At 37.1% G+C, this 24,777-nt stretch overlaps 1 protein-coding gene across 4 annotated transcripts in view; it reads right to left on the bottom strand.

Moving 5' to 3' along the window:
- tanc1b (tetratricopeptide repeat, ankyrin repeat and coiled-coil containing 1b) overlaps positions 1-24,777 on the bottom strand; it is a 179,428-nt gene that overhangs the window by 135,297 nt on the left and 19,354 nt on the right. For all 4 annotated transcript variants that reach the window (XR_007931526.1, XM_051904757.1, XM_051904758.1 and 1 more), the window contains exon 2: positions 19,600-19,689. Coding sequence is in view for 3 of the 4 variants with exons in the window: in XM_051904757.1 (XP_051760717.1) it covers positions 19,600-19,657 (58 nt within the window). In the remaining variant the exon portion in view is untranslated. The remainder of the gene's footprint in view (positions 1-19,599; positions 19,690-24,777) is intronic.

Raw genomic sequence — 24,777 nt, 5'->3', positions numbered from 1 at the left:
TTTCATGATATAAACTCGCAATTGCATCTTATAATTAAAATAGCTGTTTTCTATGGAAGCTTGTTTCTGCCACTAAAAAAAAAATAAAAAAGGTAATTGTGACCTTTTATCTCACAATTCTCATCTTGTCCAGTTGTGAGGAAAAAAAGACTGACGTTTTTTCTCAGAATTGTGAGTTTACATCTCGCAATTCTGACTTTATAACATGCAATTGCGAGTTTATATGAGATATATACTCGCAATTCTGAGAAAAAACGTCAGTCTTTTTTCCCCTCATAGCTGGACATTATAACACACAGTTGTGAGATTATATCTCGCAATTCTGAGAAAAAAGTCAGAATTGTGAGATAAAAAGTCGCAACTACCTTTTTTATTTTTTTTTTTATTTAGTGGCGGAAACAAGCTTCCATATAAATGAACTGCGTTTATTTGATTTTTTTATATATATATATATTAGTATTTTAGTTTTTACATTTTTTTTTATTTTTTTATTGTCAGTGTCTTGTTGATTTTTATTTATTAATTTTTCTGTGTACTGGCAGCTTCACCATGACAAATTCCTTGTGTGTGTGTGTATGTGAATGATACTAAAAAATATATATTTTTGTAACATTGTAAAGGTCTTTACTGTCACCTTGATGAATTGAATGCATCCTTGCTGAATAAAAATATTAATATCTTTTTAAAAAATATAAAATCTTACTGACCCTAAGCTTTTGAACAGTACTGTATATTGTATGCATTCAGTTTTGCAATGTGTCTAATCTCATAGAATAATAAAAATATTAATATCTTTTTAAAAAATATAAAATCTTACTGACCCTAAGCTTTTGAATGGTACTGTATATTGCATGCATTCAGTTTTGCAATGTGTCTAATCTCACAGAATAATATAACATTATAGTCTCCCACCGTCCCGTCACATCAGGATGAGAGTTCACAGGCGGTGAATGTGAATCAGGGCAACTATTAACCCCCCACAACTCTTTGTCATGAGGAAGAGGACAATGACGACGGGTCAGTAGTTCAGCCCGGCCTCTGACTATTCATCTAAACACAAAACTGTGTGAGACAGAAAGAACCCACTTAGAGCTGAAACATACAAACACTCACGACGAGCACTTCATGGGGTCCAAGCATGGGAATTGAGCGATTCTTTTCTCAATGAATCCATTAACCATTCTTTTGTATACAAAACCAGGGCTTCCCAAACCGGATTCTCCCTGAAAATCAGCACAGAAAATCCAGAAAAAATTCTGCATAAACATGCATGAGTCATTCCAACACACTGTTTCAGTGATATACTGGCCGTTCCCGTTTCTCTAAACAATAGCGTGAGGTTTTGCAGTTCAACCTTCCATGGCAGCGCTGAGCCAAGATATCCTTGTAATCCTGATCAGGGAATGACATCACTCCCGTTCCCTGCCAAATATGAGGTGGCTTTATTTGTTTAGTTTTTTGTCCCCCTTTTCTTTTATTCTCGGGTTTCACAGACGTATCCAAGGTCATGGACACCGGCGCGCCGCACTCGGGACCTTGGAGGAGAAATAGGGGAAATGAGACATGCTTTACTAGTCAGAGCTCTGGATGCCAATTAACCAGCTGGGAATGAAAGGCAAGTGATCAGGAAATGAAGACGTATGGTCACAGCCAGACAGTTTATTTTATGTTATATATTTTTCTACAAAATATATATCCAAAAATATAAATGTTTAGCTCATTTACTCCTAAAAAAGCTTGACTGAACTGAAAAAATCTTAACTGGATGATGAGACCCTGAATAGACTTGGTCTGTTATTTGACTGTGACGTCAGCCTGACGGTTCAGTACAGTATAAACAAATGAGTTTTGAAATGAGATCTGTGACCATTATGCAAAGGAAATTGAATGTTGTGGCATGTTAATGTGTTGTAGTGAATCCTGTCATTATCTCTGCACTGCTACTGTTGATTTTGTCTCAGGGTGTGACGGCTACCTGCCAGGTTTCTTCCCCAATGCATTAATCTCTGGCTGAAAAAACAGCAATAATTCATCTTACAGAATGTAATAAGATTTAAAAGGCTCATGACATGAGAAATTTAATTTTCCTGCTCAAACGTCACGTCCCAAAACTTCCAAAAACCTTCTGACGTGAGGCTGGCAATAACATCTGAACATATAACCTGCCAACATTTACATGAATAAGTCATGAATCTGTCACAATGTGAGGCCGTTTACACAGAAGTCATACAGATTCAGTAGTAAAAATGTCTGTTTAATTCTAATGATAAGAAAAAGAATGGAAAATGGTCATAAAAACAAAACAAAAAAAACTAAATGTTGGCTAAAAAATAAATAAAACATATTAATAAAAAATAACTGCCCATTTAATTCTAATGATCAGAAATAGAATGGAAACAGTCATAAAAAATAAATGTGGGCTTAAAAAATACTAATAAAAATGGATGAGAATATTTTAATCAAAAATTTTAATAAAAAAGCCAGGTCAGCTCTTGATTATGTTTTTTTGTATGTAAGAATAGGATGCCGTATTGTCTTGTCAATTTGAAAGAGATTAAAAACAAAGGTCTTTAAAAGTGCTTTGGGACCAACGAGTATGAGCTGAAGAAAGTGTTTCCAACCATCCATACATCATGAATGTGTGCTCCACACGGCTCTGGGGGGTTAACAAAGGCCTTCTGAAGCGAAGCAATGCGTTTGTGTAAAAAAAATATCCATATTTAACAAGTTATGAAGTAAAATATGTAGCTTCCGCCAGAAAGTTACGAAGAAAGTGTAAACTGGCATCGCGTCAGTTACACTTTTTCTGTAAGTTGAATAGGGAAGGCGTAAGACGTAGCGTAAGCTTTGAGAAGTGCAAGAGTTTTACACTTTCTGCGTACATTGAATACGGAAGGCAGCTCGTGCAGAACTTACACAACTTACCTTTATTAACCCGCTGGAGCCATGTGGAGCACATATTTATGATGGATGGATGTGGATGGAAGCACTTTCTTCAGCTCATACTCATTGGCATTATAAAGCTCGGATGTGTCAGGATATTTATTAATATTTCTCCGATTGTGTTCATCAGAAAGAAGAAAGTCATATACACCTAGGATGGCTTGAAGGTGAGTAAAGCTTGGGCTAATTTTCATTTCAAAGTGAACTAATCCTTTAAGGTTTGTACAGTTACGTACACAGAAATATTTTTTACATATTTTACATATTACAGCAGTATAAATGACATTCTACCATTGCATGGTTCACAGCGGCCAGACTGAGCTCTAAGTAAACACAGTTTAAAAATACACAAAGAAATCATTTGAGGAAGACCTGCTCGAGAACCAGAAGCCTCTGAACACCCAAGAGGTAGCTATTAGCTGGGCGTTGCTGTAACCGCACACACACACACACACACACAGTGTCTCTGAGGTCTGGGAGTTCAGGTGTGTCCTCATGTGTCCCAGCCCAACTCTCACATTACCAGACAAGCAGAATAAAGCTCCATGGGAATGGACATGAGTCAGGGCCGCACTGACGACATCTGTTTACAAGACCTTGGCAGGCAACAAGCGGCAAACTCGTTTTCAACCTCTCACCTTCCCTGTTTATTCTTTCACTCTATCTCCTAGTCATTCATTGGCCGTCGATGCATATTACTGCACACAAATTGGCATGGTCCAATGGGACTGGGTTGCAATATGCATCACTAGGTGCCAAGATTGACAGGTATTTAAAATTTTGTTTAAATCACTTTTACTAGCAAAATAAACCATAACTGTACCGATACTTTTTTTCTAGTACTCGCCGATACCGATGTCTATACATTTATTAATTTCTCTCTCTCTCTCTCTCTTTTTTTTTTTTTTTTGATGTTGCAGTTTTCCAAGCACAACACAGTGAGACTAATGAATGTAGGACAGCTTCTTTATTATTACTATAATGAAAAAAGTAATAATTTTTATGTGCTTGTCACAAACTTAAAGAACAAAAATTTCACAGTGTCCAATAACCTTCAAAGGGCATAATTACCAATGTATATAATTGTTGTTATATATAAAAAGAAATTTACAAACAAATTACAAACAATACAACAAATACTATAGAGATACAAATTAAATAAACTTGTTTTTCAGATACAGTAGGTTTATTTACCATGGATACATTTATTTAACATCTTTTGTTGTTTTATTAACATTAATGATAAATATAGGCTACGGTCCCTTTAAGACCGAATCCATGGATGCTGACACATATCCTGTTTTCACCCAAATGTTTACGTCAACTTAAGTCAAAACCGACTGTATTTACGTGAGATACTCCACGCTTTGCATCTGACAATTCAGGCGCGAGGAGAACTGATCGCGCGCAAGAAAGAGAGAGAGCGTGCGAGAGAGAAAGCGCTTCTGGTCTGTGTCATTCAGCGCGATTCCACCTATCCCGCCTTCACTAATCGATAACGAATTGTGATTGAAAGCATGCAGTTCGTAATGTGTGTGTTGTCATCATTAATTTTGAAGTATTTCCAGATCTCTGAGGCTGACATTGTTTCTGCTGCTGCCACCGGTGTCTCTGTGCACGGAAACTTTCTGTCAGTTACGTCACAAGAGGTATCGGTCTTTGGTATCAGGGGTATTTTTACAAGTACGAGTACAAGTACATGAGCTTGGTATCGGTATCGGTGCATCCCTACTACATATACACTATATACACACAAACTAAAAAACACTATATATGACATTTTTTTCCCCAGCATCTCACCAACACAGATCAATCTCTAGGAACTAGATGGTCAGTGTAAGCAGGGCATTTTGGGAAGGCTGGTCCAGCTGTCTCTCATTGTGGTCTTCACTGGTCTCTTATAAATGGGGTCAGTGTGGGTTTGGGGTTCTCACACACACCTATGACTCCGTGTCTGGGCAGACGTGTCCGCGTCTGTCAACAAACCCTCTCTAAAACGGCATCCCGGAAAACCACTCTGACGTAGACGAGATAGAGGTACAGCATGATATTAAAGGCCACAGCTGGATAACTACATCACGAGTGGAATTTTCCAAGAGGTTTCCTCTTTATTATCCTTGGATCAGTGGTCTGAATAACAGGGGATGGCCAGGTGTAAAGAAAAACCATTCAGGTCCTGAAATATTTTGGGTAAAATTAAGACTACAGTCAAACACACCTTCATGTCAACCAGCAGAATACACAATTATCTTAAAATGCTTTGCTAAACTTAAAATTATGCTAGTACTAAGACGCTATAGGCCAAATGCATATGCATCGCCATATATAGATTTTATCTATACTGTTTATACAGCGGGTAAAGGTAATGTGCTTGGTTTGGAGCTATTTTTGTTGGCAAAATAGAGAAAAAACAGACAATATTGTGTCTAAAATGTAACTCACAATATTAACTTCTTTTCTATTGAACTGATGTATAAAATCAGTATCACATTTGTGCAGATATTCAGGAAAAACAGCACACCTGCTTGTGTAATACTGATTAACTATATTTTATAGAAATATAAGACAAAAAGGGGCATATAATGAATTTTGGGATCTTTCTAGCTGCATTTACTAGGCTATATCACGTAGTAAAAGCATGCACTCTCTCAAGGCGTTTTTGTTTGTTTTTGTTTTTTACTCTGCAGAGTGAGTGACATACTTGAGTGACAACTTCCACATCATTAAAACAACAAACGCGATATTATCGTATCCACATCGCACATTCCTTCCGACCACTCCTAATGCTTTTGATAAAATGTTGCTGGGAAAGGAAGCAAGAAAACCAGGCGTTTCTAATAGTTTGGTTTTCCCTGCCTGCTTAATATTTCACTAAACGGCCGGTCTGATCCCCCATAAAGAGGCCCAGAGATGATTAGAGCACAGTCCGAACGGACCAGAGAGATTCAGGCTTCAGGTTTCAGCTCTCACATGAAAACAAAGATATGAGACTCCTGAGTAAATGTGCTTGAAGAATGCTTGAAGGGAAATTAATATCCTGTCCACAGGCTGACCTGGAATCTCAACTATTCTGAGAAAATTTCTTGTGTTTAGATGAGAATTAGATGATGTTAGATGAGAATATGATGAGAGGAAAAGCCGTAGATTTCACAGAAACCACCGCTATTCTCCATCCATGAAGAAGTAGGAAAGATCAATTAGTTTGTTCTTTCGGTCGGTCGGTCGCCGTTCGTTCGGTCGCTCTATTGGTTGGTCGTTCGTTTGTTTGTTTGTTCTGTCGGATGGCTGTTAGTAGGGTCGGTCAGTAGTTCATTCGTTCAGGTGGTTGTTTGTTCGGTCAGTCGTTCATTCGTTTGTTTGTTCTGTCGGTCATTCGTTTGTTCTGTCATTCCTTCTGTTGGCCAGTCGTATATTTGGTGGGTCGGCCGTTCGTTCAATCTGGCGGTCAGTCGTTCGTTAGTTTGGTTGGTCGTTTTGTTGGTTGGTGGGTCGTTCGTTAGTTCATTCTGTCGGTCGGTCGTTCGTTCATTCGGTTGGTCATTCATTCGTTCTTTCGTTTGTTTGTTCAGTCAGTCGTTCATTCGTTCTTTCATTCGTTCGTTTGTTTGTTCTGTTGGTCAGTCGGCCGTTTGTTCGGTGGGTCGGTCGCTTGTTAGTTTGGTCGGCCGTTCATTCAATCTGTCGGTCGTTCGTTCGGTCTGTCTTTCTGTCAGTTGGTGGGTCGTTTGTTCATTCTGTCTGACGGTCATCGATCGTTCGAACAATTTCGGCAACCGGAAATATTTTTTAAAAAGATTATAGAAAAACTGCCTCATGTGCAACTTAAATGTTTATATACAACTTTTTATTTGAATGCTGATTAATTAAATTAAATTACATTGAATTAAATTAAACAATTTAACAAATAAATAATTGATTATTAAATAAATAAAGTTATTTTAGGTTTCGGTTTTTAATTTTAGTAAACAATTAATTTCGGTGCATCACTAGCCACAAAAATCTGCAATAAAACTTCAGATTTCTCTATATGAGAATATTTCTCACTACATTCTAGATAATAAAAAAATAGAATGGTAAAAGTTCCAAGTCTATTATAGTTATGAAGTAATCAATTTAAACTATTTGCAAATATTATTTTGTTTTAAAATATGCACACATTCATTCTAATTCGCATGTCTAATATGTACAAAAAAAACAAAAAAAAAAACGCAAAACGTTTCTTGTCACATTCAGTTATTATGAATTACATGAATCATGTAAATATATTTACATGAATCATATTTTCAATTCAAAATGATGACATTTCATATAAAAGTTGAGTAGATTGCATCACTGGATATTACTGTCGGTTGGACATTTCTATCATAAAACAGTTGTCAAATATTAAATGTTTAGCTACATACATCTTACCACACACTCTAAAAGTGTTGTGTTGGAATTCACACTAGTCTTCTGTGAATAGTAAGCCCCGCCTTCTTTGATTTGATTGGCCATCTCAGTCATTTTGACACTGACGAGCGCTGTTACATTTTAGAGCAGCCAAAAACGTAACTTTTTGTGATCCTAAAAACAAACAGATCGGCGCGTAATGGGTGCGTAATATCAAATATTGGGGGGGGGGGACAAATTTTCCCGTCTTTCCACTAATAAATACCACATATCCGGCCCATTTTACAGAGCTTAAATTAGCACGTTAACATACTGCACCCTCACTCTCCTTGGCAAAACCAGAACAACCTGAGAAGATCAAAGAAAGTGACGTGTTCCAGGCCCTCAGTAGTCTGGCCACAATCCAACCAATCTGACCGCAGCCAACTGTGTCCACTCATGTGTGCTACCAACTACACACACACGAGCTCAAAACACACACGCAGCTGAAACAACAGTGCTGGTGAAGCGCCCACCGACTGCATTCAGGTCACCAGAGGTCACTGCTAGACAGAAACGGCTAAACACTGTCCTCTGCTCCTAATTTATGAACGTCCTCCTGCTGTGGAAAACACACAAAGGTTTTTGGTTTTGTTACAACGGGGGACTTGAGCTAAGACAGGCTCCATGTAGATGATCACAGTGTGGCTACATTCAGACAAGCATACTAACTAGGCATGTGTTTTCATTCTGAACACAGACAGTGATTGAAATACAGAAGCACTTCACTAGGACGCTTGGACCCAAATTTTCTGCAAAGTTTCTAATAATATCCACATTCACTCAAGACAATCACACCAGTCCTGCATTCCTCAGCTCCACAGCGTTACCAGGAAACTTCCCAGAGATCAAACACAGTGATCATCAATAGTTCACGTGTCCTTGTGATCGTTTGTGTAAGGTCACTGCACTACCAGTCGGTGCAATAAAAACAAACGCACACATCCACAGGAAGTGCAAAGGTTGAGTAGAAGCACAGATTCACAGGTCTACAATGATTCTGATTATGTGTACGAGTCTCAGTTTTTATCCCGTGTTTCTTATCTGATCATTAATGGGTGGTTTTCAAAGCGTGGGTGGAGTGAAGAAGCCAGTTCACCCAACGTGTAGAGACTTTAGCTATAGTTTGGGGACAAAATGTAAAAAGAATCAGCATTGTGCACAGTAGTCAAGTCACCAAAAGCCAAGTTATGGCAAACTCTCGACGTGACAACAAGTGTGTGTGTGGTGCGTCCAAAGATGAATCACATATAGCTTTGATCAAAACCCAGCAAATTAGAGTTATATATGGAAGCTTGTTTCCGCCACTGAATAAAAAATAAAGAAAGTAATTGCGAATCTTTTTTCTCAGAACTGTGTGATATAAACTCGCAATTCTGACTTTTTCTCAGAATTGCAAGTTTATATCTCACAATTCTGACTTTTTAACGCAATTGTGAGATAAAAAGTCAGAACTGTGAGATAAAAAGTTGCAATTACCTTTTTTATTTTTTATTCAGTGGCGGAAACAAGTTTCCATAGTTATAGACCACTGTTATAAGAATGAAGGAATTTAAGGACTTTCAAGTACTTCACACAACATTTTCCAACACTTCAAAGCTCAAAAGTCTGAATATTATCCAGTTCAAATGTTATTTTTAATGTGATGACCAAAAACATTTTTGTTTTATTCCTTCGAAGACTGTCCAAATTTGTAAAACTAAAAGTTTCACGATGTAGTAAAACTAACACTTGGTGAAATACAAACACTTTTATTTTAAAATAAATAAAAAAAAATACATGAAATTATCACTATAATTGGTAGATGGCAGCAGAGGAGTCACATTTTAATCAATGAATCTGACTGAACTTCACAATCAATCTTTTATTTACATTGTGTCTGCTTTTTTGTCGTAATGAGAGGATTGGTGCGTGTGCAGAACTTAGTAAACTTGCGCTAAATATAAACTCATTCAGTGTTTTGAGAGATACAGAGCGGATTCTCACTACCGGTAACTTAAACACCTCTGATTGGTCATTGTTTTCAACAGAAATGCCTGTGATTGGCTATAATACTCAATGCTGCACACATTTGCAGCGTCGTTGAACTCATGTGACACGAATATAACAGATCTCAGTTTTAGTGCAGTGATGGGACAAGATTCAATTCAATGCATGCTCAAAAACAAGCTGGACTTAAGACATTAGAGCTTCTAGATCATATCAAGCCAAAAAAAAATAAATACAACAAACAAACACACACACAAAAAAAAAAAAAAACAGACAAAAATGTATATCTCTACATATATTCAATATATATTATCTCAATATTTTTGCATTTGCTCTGACAGTGGCTGAATTTCCATTACAAACTCAAATGAATGCAGTCAAATCAGAAATATAAGTCACCATGCCCTTGTTAAAGCATACTGAAAGCAATTCCAATAATTTACGAGGTCAAAGGGCAGAGGTTTGGTTGTGGTCCTGCAAAATGCCTCAGGTGAAATTGATCTGCTAGTAATGAACTTAAATGTCAATGTTATGTTCAGACCTGGAGATTACGAGGCATTGCAGGTGAACAGACCTCAGAGTGTTTCATTCGTGAGCTCATAAAACTGTTCCTTCCCATGGTGCACTGCAGTAACTGAAGCACATCTGTCAAGCTGCCAGGGCTCAAGTCCCAGATCAAGATTAAGAGTGGACATTTTGATGCAAAAGACCATCACATACTTCAAATATCAAATAAATATTGTGAGTGACGTTTGACCATGCAAAAGTCACCTACACCAAACTAAGAGGATTTTTTCTACATCTGATCAATTCACATGATTTGAGGGATCATTCAAGTCTGCATGATGACGCACACATTGATGCTATGATTTCTGTGAACTGAACAGAAATGTGGAATTCAGTCATAACAATGGAATTTACTGTATAATACGGAATGTCACAGAATTTGGAAAATTCTGCCAATTGATTCAAAAGTAAGACTGTACAATTATTCAAATCAGGATCTTACTACAAAACACCACAAACATTGTTGAAATTTATGACAGAAATATATGTTACTATTGTATAGTAAAATGTACTTCTCAAAGTAATAATAATAACAATTTACAACATTAAAACATTATTTTTTTAAGGAGTATCACAAGATAATATTAAGAGATTATTTTAATCCATGTTTATTTAGACAGTAAACTATGGAAGCTTGGTTCCACCACTAAATAAAAAAAAATTAAAAAAGATAATTGTGAGTTTAAATCTCACAATTCTGACTTTTTTTTCTCAGAAATGCGAGTTTATATCACACAATTCTGACTTTATAAGACACAACTGCGTTTATATCATGCAATTCTGACTTTGTAACTCGCAATTGTGAATTTAAAATTGCAATTCTGACTTTTTATCTCACAATTCTGACATAATTCACAATTCTGACTTTATAACTCGCAGTTCTGACTTTATAATTCACAATTGTGACTTTATATCTCGCAATTTGGAGGAAAAAAAGTCAGAATTGTCAGATAAAAAGTCACAATTACCTTTTTATTTATTTTTTTACATGGCAGAAACAAGGTTTCATAGTAAAATGTAGTGCAATGTTGTGTTGTAAAGGACCTGTTATATTTTATTAATTCATTCATTTGATTATATCCATTTTTGATGATAAATATGTAAATAAAGCAGAGTCCAAAAAAAATGAAACAAACTAAACAGAATTATAAAATAATTTGTGAAAACAGATTTCATTGGCCCCTAGCAATACTATTACTTGGATGCTTGCCTCAGAAAACACCACAAATGAATCCTTGGGTCGAATTTAACAAGAACATCGTAATCCATTCAGTAGCTCAAAATCATTAAGAACAGTGACGACGGCTGGAAATGTGACCTTTACAAGCCAGAGAGCTGATCAAAGACTCCGAACACCTTTAAAACTCAAAGCCACAACCGGAATACTTTAAAAACAGGATGAAAAAGACAAAACCACAGACATGTGTCAGACGTGTGTGGAAAGCCCTTCGATGTGGTGCGGATCAAAATGGAAAAGCGTTTTTGAAAAGGCAACCTCATGCACAAAGAAAAATGCATGATCATGTTCACGCCAGCTAGATTGGAAAAAATAAAACCTGCATACACACACACACACACACACTACTGAGCTTATAAGTGACCGATTTGGAATGATCTACATAAGCATGAAGCGCATTGAAAACTCAACTCAATCGAAATAAAGAAAACTGAAATAAAATAAAATAGAAATATCAAAATAAACAAAAATTAAACCTTACCTTGGCAATGAACTGAAATAAGTTTAAAGCACTAAAAATCTAAATAAAAATGAAATAAAAAATAAATTAAACCTAAATAGTAATATTTAACTAATAATAATAATAATAATAATAAATGACAAAACACAACATTTCTAAAAATTAAACTATAAATTAAACTATAATTAAACTATAAAATGAAAACTGAAGCAATGCAATGCAATACTCTATTAAGCACAAACACATATAGCACACACAAATATTGAGTCTATTTTAAATTACTAAAATTATTAATTATAAGACTGAGCTACTGTTCATCGTTACTTTTTTGCCTGACATTTGGGTGAAGTATATGATGTATAGAGCTTGTTCCAGTGCATTATGGGATTATCTACTTCCCCATAAGGATGTGATGCAAAAATAAAGCTGCATACTTTTGGAACAGTCATTCATGTTGGGAGTGTGCCTTTGATTCCTTAAAATGCGGCCTACGTAGGCAGCTCACTAGGTTTTGGAGCAAAAAAAAAGAAAAGAGATTGAAGGGCTGAGTTTGAGATTGGAGATTGTGTGGGATAATGGCTGTGGTCTTTGGCATTGGGGAAGAGTTTCCATGATCCCTTTCAAAGTCCCTGGAGCGCTGCTGCAGGCCAAACCGCCAACATTTGCTCCTCTACCGTGTAGTTAAAAAATGATCAGGGCTTTCTCCTTTACTCATTACTGTTACAAATCACCAAGGGCCCATAACATTTAAGGACAGGGCAGACAATACCGAGTCAATATTCCAAAGACATCTGTTAAACCTCAGAGTCACATTAGTCAAGAGCTCTGTTTGAAATCTGTTCCAAAACCTAGTGAGCTGCCTAACCAGACAGCAATTTAGGACATCTTAAGCAAATTCCAGACACAAAAGATGTTCCAAAGGGTAGGCAGCCTTCTAAGATACCTCATATTGATCAAATTCTAGAGACTAACTATAACTGTAATAACTATAACAATAACTATATTAGCGTCCACAACAGCGCACAATGTCGTTCCGATTATTCTAAGCACGCGTTGCAGTTTTGTCGTCTGCCGCGTTAAATGCTTGGGCTCTTTAAAGCAGGATGGATTCTGATTGGCTGTCAACATCTTTATCGTTTCGTAAAAATCGTTCTGAAAGTGATTCCAATGATATCCGCATTTTACAGAGGACAGCTTCCTGAACCTGGGAGAATACAACGGCGGTTATATACAAAGGCTACTGACCACTGTGAAATGATCTGCTCAAGTCGTGCTTGCAAAGTTGGTTCCGATCGATCATCTGCATTTTCAGAATCTGACTTGGGCTCGAACTGATACGGTAAAACCGATGACGTTATTAACTGTGTGTTTACAAATGCTTTAGAAGCCTTGGAAACTGAAGCTTGCGATTATGATAAGGGGCGTTACATTTCCGACACATGCTTGAAGTGTTTGGCCAATCACAACGCACTGGTTCAGCTGGCCAATCAGAGCACTCTGAGCTTTTCAGAAGGAGGGGCTTTGTAGAAATCAGCGCATTTCAGACAGACTGGGAATAGAGAGCTGCAATAAAGTACAGTATACAAAAAATAATGTGTTTTTTTAACATTAAAGGCACAATATGTAAGATTTTTTTGATTAAAATATCTAAGAACCACTAAAACGGCGTTATTTTGTTGACTTGTGTACTTACATTATCCCAAATGTTTCCAAGAATGTTTAAATCCAGAGAAATAAGCAATTTTTAACCAGGACACGAACTAGAGGTCGACCAATTGATCGGTAGGCCGATATATCGGGCCGATTTTTGGCATTTTTTTATTAATCTGCATCGGCCGATTGTGCTGCAAATTAGGCCGATTAATAAGCAGGCACGATTGCTATTCCACCGGCATAAAGGACCAGTTATACTTCATTTTCCGCGTTCCGCTGCATCTCGCGCACAGTTGAGCACGCAAGCTTTTCAAAGTATACTCCTTTTTCCGCGAGCGCGGAATAACGGATTTAGTGGACTGCTGTTTTGAAGCTCTCAAGTCACTCACACATGCCGTTGTACACGCGGATCGTCCTGCACGCGGACGGGGTGTGCGAGCCTTTAACCAGCTGTAGTTTAGGCTACATGTAGGCGCGGGTACCAAAACCTGGTAACGAGCCCAGCGGCTAAGTTATTATACAAGCCTGCGTTGTATAGATAAACCTTGACGTTATCAATTCTGTTTCTGTACGTTACTGGAGAATTCCTGTCCCTCTGAGGCTGCGTGTGAGACGGAGAAACTCACACTCTGCAGCCGTGCCTTGTTGACACACAGCTTCAACTAACGATGGCAGGGAAAACAGACCGTTTTGTAGCCTACTAGAATTGATGCCGACCATGTTTATCATAAGTGCAACAAGTCATTTGCATGTGAAAGTAGAAACGTGCAATTCAGATGAAAGTTCTGGCTAAAACGTGCATATTAACTTTCCTCATTAAATGTGTCTGTGGATCCGACACATAGCCTCCACGACGTCATCGCTCGTGGCCAGTGCACTCGATGCAGTTATGAGCAGCAGGCTGTGTAAAATGGGTGAACTCTTATTTTTGTTACCACTTAGATTATGGCTATTTGACTTACAGTACAGAAGCATGCTTCAGAATAGTTTTGAGAAGGTGCTTAAAAAGTTGAGCCATGTATTATTATTACTATGAATTAGGCTACTACTAAGTTAAGATTTTTGATTACCTGTTTTGTGTATTTAATATTTAACGTATAAATTATTATTTTTAGTGCACTGATTGGAGAGGCTTGTGTTGTTCAATAAATGTTTAATTTAAGCTATTTTCTGTATAACTTCTTATTACTTAACTGTTGGATTTTATGAGATGAAGGGGGGAAAAAAAGAAAATCGGCCAAAAAAAAAAAAAAAAAATCAGCATCATATATCGGTCATCAGCTGCCCTGATTTCTAAATATCGACATCGGCCAGAGAAAAACCCATATCGGTCGACCTCTAACACAAACCGTGTCCATGCATCGGCTATCAATGACATCATACCCGCGTTAACAAAGACGCTTTAATATATTACGTTTTATTAGACAAGGGAACAACTGTTTGGATGCATTTATAGACAGAAAACTGATTATATAGCTCAACACGTTTAGTCTTATTGTTTGAATCTCGTTTTCTTGATTATATTAATATGATATTCAAACATCGACCTAGCTTACTGCAGTGTGCAACAAGTGTCTCATAGCAGCCGCTGAGCGAACGCTCAGAGTAACATTATAACATCATTTTCAACATGCTCAAATGTATGTAATATGATAAAACAGCGCTGCTCTCCAGCCGTGTGTCGCGCTCGTCTCTCATTAGCAATTAGCCTTGTTCAGCTCCAACATCACTCGTTTCTGCTCTGCTTCATACTACAGTAACGTTAATAATCTCATCCATGAACATGATTTCTGCCCGAGTCCCGTCCCGATTCTTTGCTGTGAGGTGAAGACGACATCTCCCATGATTCCGTGCTCAATCTTGGCATCATCAAGCTACGCTTTTGTTTTGAATAGGCAACCTCTATTGGCGAAAAGTTACATATTGTACCTTTAAAGCATGTTAACCTATTCTATTATCAAAATAATGAACTTTTAAAACAGCATCATATGACCCTTTTAAAACATTAACAACTAGAAGTGAAGTATATTTAGTGCTGTGTGTGTGTATGTTCTCTCACTCGATTACATCTCTGTTTGCTTACAGACGGCATAAATACAGCAATGGCACAAGTGACGGCTCCGTCAACAGGTCCGATCCTCTCTTACACTGGCCGCGGGCCTTCTTCATTGTCAAGCCCTACTCAGCATTCTAAGGTAGTGTGAAGGCATCAGTAACTCAAGACTGAATCTGAGCTCGAAAGCCTTTCAGAACGGCAATATGATATTCAGTAAAGTGAAAAAACAGCCTCGACAACATGTGCTGCTATTCATCTCAAGTTTGCAGTCCACATTTCCCAGCCGGCTTGGACATAAAAATATGCCACTAATTCCCCACCGGGACATCATCAAATGACATGACAGCAAAGTGATTCCAGCATCCACCACATCAAGAGCTGACAAAACATGTCATTCTTTATTCAAGGCAACAGCAGGGAGGGAACGGCCGGAACCGTCCCAGTGGGATCAAGAATGGGAGAGAGAGAGAGAGGAAATGGATAGACACAAAGGGCAGACAGACCTGTGACTTGATGAAGCATTTCCGGCTGGGAGACGAGGTAGACTGTCTGTCGTAATAATCAGAGCTCTAAATCTAAAAGGATAACAACAAGTACAGCAACAAAAGACAAAAAGAACAAGCGGACTAGTCTAGACTAGTCATACTAAATCCTCACACTGAAAGCTAAATAAATAATGCAAACGTCAAAGGCTGCGTTTTCAATGAAACCTAGCAGCGTTCTGGCACAAATTCATCTGTTACTTGTTGGTACACTGATAAAAATGATTCTGTGGTGAAGTAAAACTAATGTAATTTCTACCTGAATAAGTTAGTTCAGGCAAGAATTTAAAAAACAGGGGATGCACGATGAATCGCCACCATATCGGTATCGGCCAATATATGTTTGTTTTAATGTCATTGTTATCGGCCTGATAAGAAAACTTGGCTGATATATTAAAGCCAATAAATAATGGATTATTTCCTTCAGCTGAGACACTTCAGATGAGCACTGTTCACCATTATGGTTTTGAATTGCTTGAAATATGATGAAATCGCTTCAAAAAGGAAAATACAGTTAAGTACAGTGTAAAGTCTGTCATATAGGCTACATAATCTTATAATTGTGTGTTTGTGACATGACTTTTAATGGTGAGACTTTTGTTTTTGTAATCAGACTCTCAAAAATTATATAAAAATTTGGATTTAGATTTATCGGCCAATATATCGGTTATCGGCTTTTAAATATAAAGAATTATCGGTTATCGGTATCGGCCAGAATTTTAATATCGGTGCATCCATATAAAAAACAAATTATATATTAGTACTCAATTTAAGCTTGTAGAAATTAAGGTGTAAATATCAACATTATAAATTAAGTAATAGGTTACCTACTCAACTTTCTGATACTGGTGTTCCCATCATGCACCGAGGCATGAATAATTAATAAGGTTGCATTTATCATTGTTTTCCAGCTGTATTTACACTGTTTTATCATTGCTTTTGTTGTTAAGTTTAGTAACTTGCTGTTTTATAACATCTGGGGCCATAATCACAAAACATTTTATCTTACCACTAAGAGCTCTTAGCTAAGAGTTTTCTCTTAAAACCTATTCACAAAGCTGCTGAGACAAACTTTTACTAAGGAATAGACAGAAGTCTTAAGCTAAGAGTAAGGGCGGGGCTGACCTCGTTGTTATGGATGATGTCAACACGCTTACTAACTATGCCCACAGTGATTGGCTGATGGGGGAGGAGTCTCTGTCAGCGATTTAATCATAGAAATATTGTAGAATGAGGTATCATGTTTCCATATTAAAATAAAGGTTTTAAAATACAAATGTTGCCCTATTCAAAAAGATTTTTGTTTAATAAAAATGTTGCTATATTCAAATAAAGGTTTTAAAATGTAGGCTAAGTGTCACTAATTAAACTAGTATATGTTCAGCTAATTGTCCGCCTCTTACATGTCTGCGTCTCGAGAGATTCAGAATTCAAGCAACAAATTATGTTTTATAAACAAAGTTTGGGAGGAGCGCATTCAAATGGTCTTATCAGCTCAAGTGGAGGTATATATACACAGACGAGAGCCGACTCACCTATAGTTACCTCGACAGTTTTCTGCAACCCTCCGCAACCCCGTTCCTTCCTCACTCTCGGCTGCGATACGAGGCAGAACTCAGGGTTTGGGCTAAATTCCAAGCTCGGAGCCCTCCATCTCCTTGGACAGCATGCCAAATACGCTTATTATATTTTTTTTACTCTATTCAATCATTTGTAAGTATGAACTGATGAAAACAACTGCCACAGGTAATCATTTTTATATTATTAAATATTTATTTTTGGTGTCTGATCGTAAATTCAAATTGATAAATCAAAATATGTATTGCATTTATGAAGAAAAGGTTCAGCACCCAAGGCTCTATCGCTATTGCCTAATGGTGTACAGTGTCTTTGGGTGGATTATGATTGTTCGCGATTTGGTCTTAGAGACTTAGGAGTCCTCTTGAATACTCCTAACGTTTCACAGATTTAGGAGCTAAAATGCGCAAAAATGCTTTGTGAAATACTCTTAGAATAAAAATTTAGGAGTCCTAAAATTAGGCCTGGCATGCCCATTATTTTTAAGAGTTTCTCCTAAATTGGTAAGTTAGGAGCTACTTTTAGCCTTAAAATGTTTTGTGAATATGGCCCCTGGAGTTTATTTTCTACTCAAAATGACCATGTACCATATATTGAGATTTCTGTGTTCGGGTGGGTAACACATTACTTCTATTATGTAGATATGTTGGTCTACACAATATTTACTGTATTATTTACATGGATGTTCTAAGTAAAGCATACACTTTGATAGCATGGCTTAATTCAGTGTTATATTGTTTGAGTGAAACGTACTTGAAACAGAGTATGCAAAATAAACTTCAACAATTAGAAACTACTCAAAAAACTTTAACTGGCCAAGCAGGGTTGCCAGGTTTTCACAACAAAACCCGCCCAAAACTAGCCCAATCGCGTTTCAGGGGGGCTCCCTCAGTAAAAATCGTGTTCCGGTGGGTAAAATCCATGTTTTTGGCGGGGATCCCCTGGCAAAATTCGCATTCCAGGGGCTAAATATCATGTTATTATATTATACATGAAAAACATCCCCCAGCAACAGTGTTAAAGTAGCCCAAATCCACGAGAAAACAGCAGACTTGGCAACACTGTGGCCAAGTTAAAAGTTAATTATTTTCTTTGTTAATTTTACTTAACTCAGTTAAGTAGATTTTACTTAATTCCAAACGTGAAATTTACTTAAAAAATCTGCGTGCAATTTAATATTTTATAAAATTCAATATTAGCTGTGAGTATAAGATCTTCATATCCAGGTTGAGATCTGTCTAATTTGAGGAGTTTCTACCAAGTGACAGATGAATTTGCACTAAAATACTGTATAGTTTGACTGGATGCACGACCTTTGACATCAACAACAAAAAATATGAGCGTTTCACTGATGTAGAGACAAACGGGTGTGTAAAACATGATTCATGCATGATGAACATGTTCCTACAACTGAAAACAACATTTCATATGAGGTTTCAAGCGCCCCGTGATGAATTGTCAATGATGTCACTAGTTAAAGCACAGACAGTGATGAATACATGACAACACATGATCTTCAGGAAAACCTATAATGCCTTAAAATGCTGCCTGCACAGGTTTTAGAGCATATCCACTGTGTTGGGTCTTCTATCTTAACTTTTGCTTTTCCGTTGAGGCCAAAACACCATAAATATTTCCATAGCAACATCCCATTATCCCAGGGAATTCCAGTGTACACATACACACACCTCCTAATTCTCCCAGAGCGTTCAGAGCTTCTGCACACCTGTTTCTACAACAGCGACATAAACCAGAAACCACATCATAAATCCCTGTAAATAAATCCCACACATCAGGTTGATGCTGACAGATCTCTGATGCATATCGCCCACATGACATCATCAGGCATCCCGAAGCAGTCTTGTACCGCCTCAATTAGTACATATTTACAAGTCTACTAACTTATGATGGACTTTATGTTGTATGAATCAACACATTAGCTGCAATATGACTCATTCAAAAACAAGACCTCAAAAACGCTGCAAAAGGTAATTAAAGTAGAAGGGTTGAGTCGTTTCCAAGGTGGAAAAGTTGCTACGTTTTCATGAAAGGTTATGTTCAGAACTGAAAATCACAACTGTAAAATTCCTTGATTTGTCCATGACCGCAGGGAAATCTAAAAAAATATCATAATCAATTTTCATACCTGCATCCTTCTTGTTTTTCCCACCATCTCTGCTCTTCTTTAGCACAGCCTTGAACATGGCGTGACTCCAGGAATCCCTTCGCGATTATGCTGTGGAAACACGAGAGATTTTTCACATGAAGCAGCAGGTTTGTACACAGTTGGTTTGGTAAATTCAGAAGATCTTGCAGTCTAGAGTTACACTCCACCCTAGAGACCTTAGAAATGCTTACTGCATGCCAGTGTTTCTTTGACTACATGCTCTTTAATGTCCCAGGGGCATTGATTTTTATTAAAACTAACAGATTTACAGTTTCTTTAATGGAGGTCACATTGCTTGTATCGTCAGAAAATGTAAACTGTATTTTTGCCCAGATATAATCTCTTGAATGTGACTGTAAGGCATGAAGATATTAAGATATTATAAACATTAACAATTAACATCACACTCTAAAAAAAATGCTGGGTTGTTTCAACCCAAATTTGGGTCAAATATGGACAAACCCGCCATTGGGTTACATTTTTTAATTACATTTTTAACCTAACAGTTGGGTTTGTCCATTTTTTTTTTCTTTTGAGTGCACGATTTTCTGTAAAGCTGCTTTGAAAATGATTTGTGAAAAGTGCTACAAATAAAATTGACTTGATTTAAAAAATTTTACCATGCCTTTCAATCTTAAAATAGGAATACCCATCATAAAAATATGAATTATTAAAAATGTAAAACTACAACATTCTAAACAAAACACTGAAATGAACATAAACCTTGAACCTCAGCGAATTTTATTATTTGTTGTGTGAAAATGCTAAAAAAAAAAAAATTACACAAATTATGATTTCCAAGATTATTTTTTTCTTAAACGTTAGTGTACTTGTTTACCAAGAAGACAACAGTTTCCGTGAAGCGTTTGAGATGAAATATAAGATGTGTATGTGTACAGTGTAAAGAAAAGAAACTTATGAACAGAATATTTTGTTAAAAAGCCATTTTCACCGCAAAATGATAACTTCAGATGTGATAGAAAAGACATCTGTTTGTTCAGAAAAGTGATAGTTTAGAACAAAAGACAAAATTGATTTCTTGTGTGATGCATTTACAAAATGTGTTCACATTATTTACGACAAATCAAATAAACTAGTGTGTAAGAAGAGTGCGTTTTAAGCCGGGTTTTGGCCACGATTTGATCATCTGAGACAAATTCTGCAAATCCTTAAAGATTCCTCTGATCCTAGGCTAAAATCTGCAGTCTTTGATCGCTAGTTTGACGTTCACAGCCAATTAAAGACCACTGCGATCAAATTTTACCTCCGACTAAATTTTGGCAGTGTCGGAAGATTTGGCGCACAGTCCTGCAGTGTGACTTCTACGATGACCGTTAAATTGTCAAGCCATTATCAAAATTAACACTAGAGATTTTTTTTGTTGGCCAAAATTTTGGGCTCACGTGTAATGCAGCTCATAGTCACCGAATGTGTATGGGTTGATGATGACAAGTTTTCATGCTTGCGTCCATTTTTAACACGCCTTGATTGTCATATAGTCTGACATAAATGACAGCTGAGATCCCAAAGTGTGATCAGCACTATTATAATATCTATTATATATCGCACAATGTGCACCCAGCTTTAAGAGGGCCAAAAGAGCTCTATGTGTAAAAATATCTTAGAAAAATAAAGAATATAAAAAAAGAGCATAATCTAATAGCTCATTGTATATTTTATTTCTCTGTTTGGCAAGATTTTTCCCACAGTCCACCCACTCTAACGTGTGATCGCTGGTGGGCCGGCATGGAAAGAATTCTTCAATATTTGCACAGAGCGGCTCTGCTCCGCTATCTTGTTTTTCCGGAAAACAAGCTGTTGGATTCCCAGCATTCCACATCTAATTGATGCTAAGCGGCTGAACTTGGGCTTCCCGTGCCACTCGTCATGATAGCGCTGAGGTTCCTTCACCTCTCAGAATTAGCAGCACAGGTCAAACACATTACAGCACGTCAGACTGTTTATACGCTGTGAACGTCACTCAGCGTGCGTCTTGCAGTTAGTGTGTTTAAATTAAACAGGAAGGTGAACACAAATACATCAGGAGTGTGCAACACATCATTATTATTATCATTTTTAATCCCTGGGCAGTGTTATAATAGAAAAAATGGTAACATTTTAGTATGGGGAACACATATTCACTGGGACTTTTGCCTCAAACTCCTAATTTACTGCTTATTAATAGTTAGTAAGGTAGATGTTGAAGCATTTAAGTTTAAGGTTTAAGAGATATAGAATATGGTCATGCAGAATAAGGCATTAATATGTGCTTAATAAGTACTAATAAACCTAGTAATATGCAAGCTAATAAGCAACTACAGTCAACATTTGAAGTGGATCAAAAAAGTTGTCCTAAGAAGAAGGATTTAGGACAACTTTGATGAAAGGTTTTGATCCACTTCAAAAGTTTAAAGTGAGAATTGTTCCTCATACTCGAGTGTTACTGAAAAAAATTAATGCTTAAGACACTATTTGATCTGATATATTGTTCTTTTTTGAGTTTTTTTGTATTTATTTATATAAACACAAATAAAATAATACTTTAACCCTTTAGAACCTAAAGCTAAAATAGCCCGTTTTCACATATTATGTTTTTTTTTATTATAAAATTCTCAAACAATGTGCTATCTTCAAGTGCAAGGTGTCATTTTTTTCAGAAAACAACTGGCTTTCAATAATTTACAGTTATCGACCATTAATATATATATGGCGAGTTTGTAAATAGAATTTAAATAGACTAAAATAAAAAAAAACAAGAATACATTTTCTGATTTTTATTTAGAAAAAAAGAGAAAAATGATGATCGAAAGAATCTAACACTTCAAACTTGAAAATTCAACTATATTACATATATACAAGTCTTTTTGTGCATGCATACATTTACCGCACGGACACATTATACAGATGCACACACCAAATGCGAAATGCGAGTCTCACTTATCCTCCTCCCAAGTCTTATCACAAATCATCCCAATCGACTGTGTACTCCTTCGCCATGTTTTTGTTTGTTTCTTCTATTATTTATGCGATCCAAAACTCCCTAAACTGCTGCGCTCCATATCTCTCTGTTCAAATCCTCCTTCCACCCACTCTCCCCGAAAGCGGCTGCCATTTGCTGATGGTAGGCACAAAATTACCGTAATAACCCATATATTGCCGAAAAGCCCATGTTGTGAACTGTCTGTAGCAATTTGAATTATTACGATAGCGGTTCAAGAGTTACGGTAACATGAATACAGCTTGGTTGGATGTGTCACCGACGACACATCCGGTTTTAAAGGTTTAACAAAAGAAATAGTACTTTGACAATATAATGACAATAAAGACATCAGTTATGATGATAATAAAAGTAAAAATAATAGTAGCTGTCACAATAATAGTCTTTTTTCATTATTACTTCATTATTTTATTATTACCTATTACTCAGTAAAGTATTTTGTCTAAAATTCAAATGTAAGCTAATGCTTCTTATAACACTTTTCTTTTAAAGGGGTTGTTGATTATGATTTCACTTTTTTAACTTTAGTTAGTGTGTAATGTTGCTGTTTGAGCATAAACAACAATCTGCAAAGTTATGATGCTCAAAGTTCAATGCAAAGGGAGATATTTTCTCTTTTTAAGGACTTCAACAAACGGCTGGTAGGGACTACAATAAGCTTCTTCTTGGGCTGGTGACATCACTAACCCTAAAATTTACATAAACCCCGCCCCCGAAAACACACAACAAAGGGTGTGAGGCCATGTTGGGCTGCTTTAGAGAAGAGGAAGAGTTGTTGTAGTAGAGTGTTGTTACCATGCCGTCATTTTACGCCGGACTGCTTCACAAACGAGGGTCAGTTCAACGCTGGATTTGCACAGAAACGTCTAAAAGTTGTAACTTCTTCCTGAGTCTCTCCATCAGTGTCGACTCCAGGTTTGAACAATGTAAGGCTGAACACCGTTACTGACAATCCTCATTTTGGCTGTGTGAGATTCTCCAGCTTTGTTGTTGTCGAGCAACCGAAGCGTGAGCTGTTAAAGCTCCGCCCTCTTCTGGAAAGGGGGCCGGGAGCAGCAGCTCATTTGCATTTAAAGGGACACAGACAAAAGCGGTATGTTTTTGCTCACACCCAAATAGGAGCAAATTTGACAAGCTATAATAAATGATCTGTGGGGTATTTTGAGCTGAAACTTCACAGACACATTCTGGGGACACCAGAGACTTATATTACATCTTGTAAAAGGGGCATTATAGGTCACCATTAATAAAATTTCCAAATCCAAACTCTTTCGTAGTTATATTTTTTATACTAGGTCTGGTCTCAGTGGAAGAATACTATCTACCCATTTTCCCCATAATTTGAAATCGATAATTCATTGTTATCCTCTCCATCACATAGATTTCATTTGTTGTTCTATTTGTTTTATTTTTGTACTACAAATTATTTTCTCACCTGCTCCTCTGAGAAAACAGCCTTGCTACAAAGACTAGTGCTAACAGTGAAATAAAAAGTGTGCCTGACAGCTCCGCTCAGATGAGACGAGACAAGGTGAGGGGTCTGAAACTGGAGTCGTGCTGAACTCACAGCGGACACCACAGCACTGAGATCGAGCATTAAAAATATCCTGCCGGTGTCTCCCCAGGAGACGAGTGAGCGGGCGGTCCGATCTGCATCGATTTGAGCTCTTGGATGAGAAGGCCTGCTGCGACCTCATCCAGAGTGAGAAGTCAAAAGTTGAGGAGAGATGCAGGAAGATTCAGTACAGAAACAGATGCGCTTCCATTTCAAGACAAAGTTAAAAAGAAACTCAAACTGGGAACACACTGGTAATCTGGATGAAAACTGGCATCTGTGACTATGAGCAACTTTTTTGTTGAGTTTAGCTTTCAAAAAAACACTATAAATAAGCTCAAATATTTTTGCAGATAGATGCACAGCACATATCTTATGATACAAAAACCCAGAGATCATTAGATACAAATGCAATAAATGAAGTGTTAGAATCACACATTCCTCCCGCTTACAATTTTAAACATTAAAGTGCTCCTATTATGCTATTTTAAAGGTTCCTAATTTTTGTTTTGGAGGTCTCCTCATTTCTCAAAGAGTCTGAAAATGGTTCATTCGGAGATTCAGTCTCTCTAAACTCCACCTTTCTGAGAGCCTACTCTGCTCT

This window comes from Ctenopharyngodon idella, chromosome 9 (assembly GCF_019924925.1).
Source record: "Ctenopharyngodon idella isolate HZGC_01 chromosome 9, HZGC01, whole genome shotgun sequence".
Classification (NCBI taxonomy): Eukaryota; Metazoa; Chordata; class Actinopteri; order Cypriniformes; family Xenocyprididae; genus Ctenopharyngodon; species Ctenopharyngodon idella.
The sequence above is the reverse complement of the archived record's forward strand: the minus strand, read 5'-3'. Positions and strand labels throughout refer to the sequence as shown.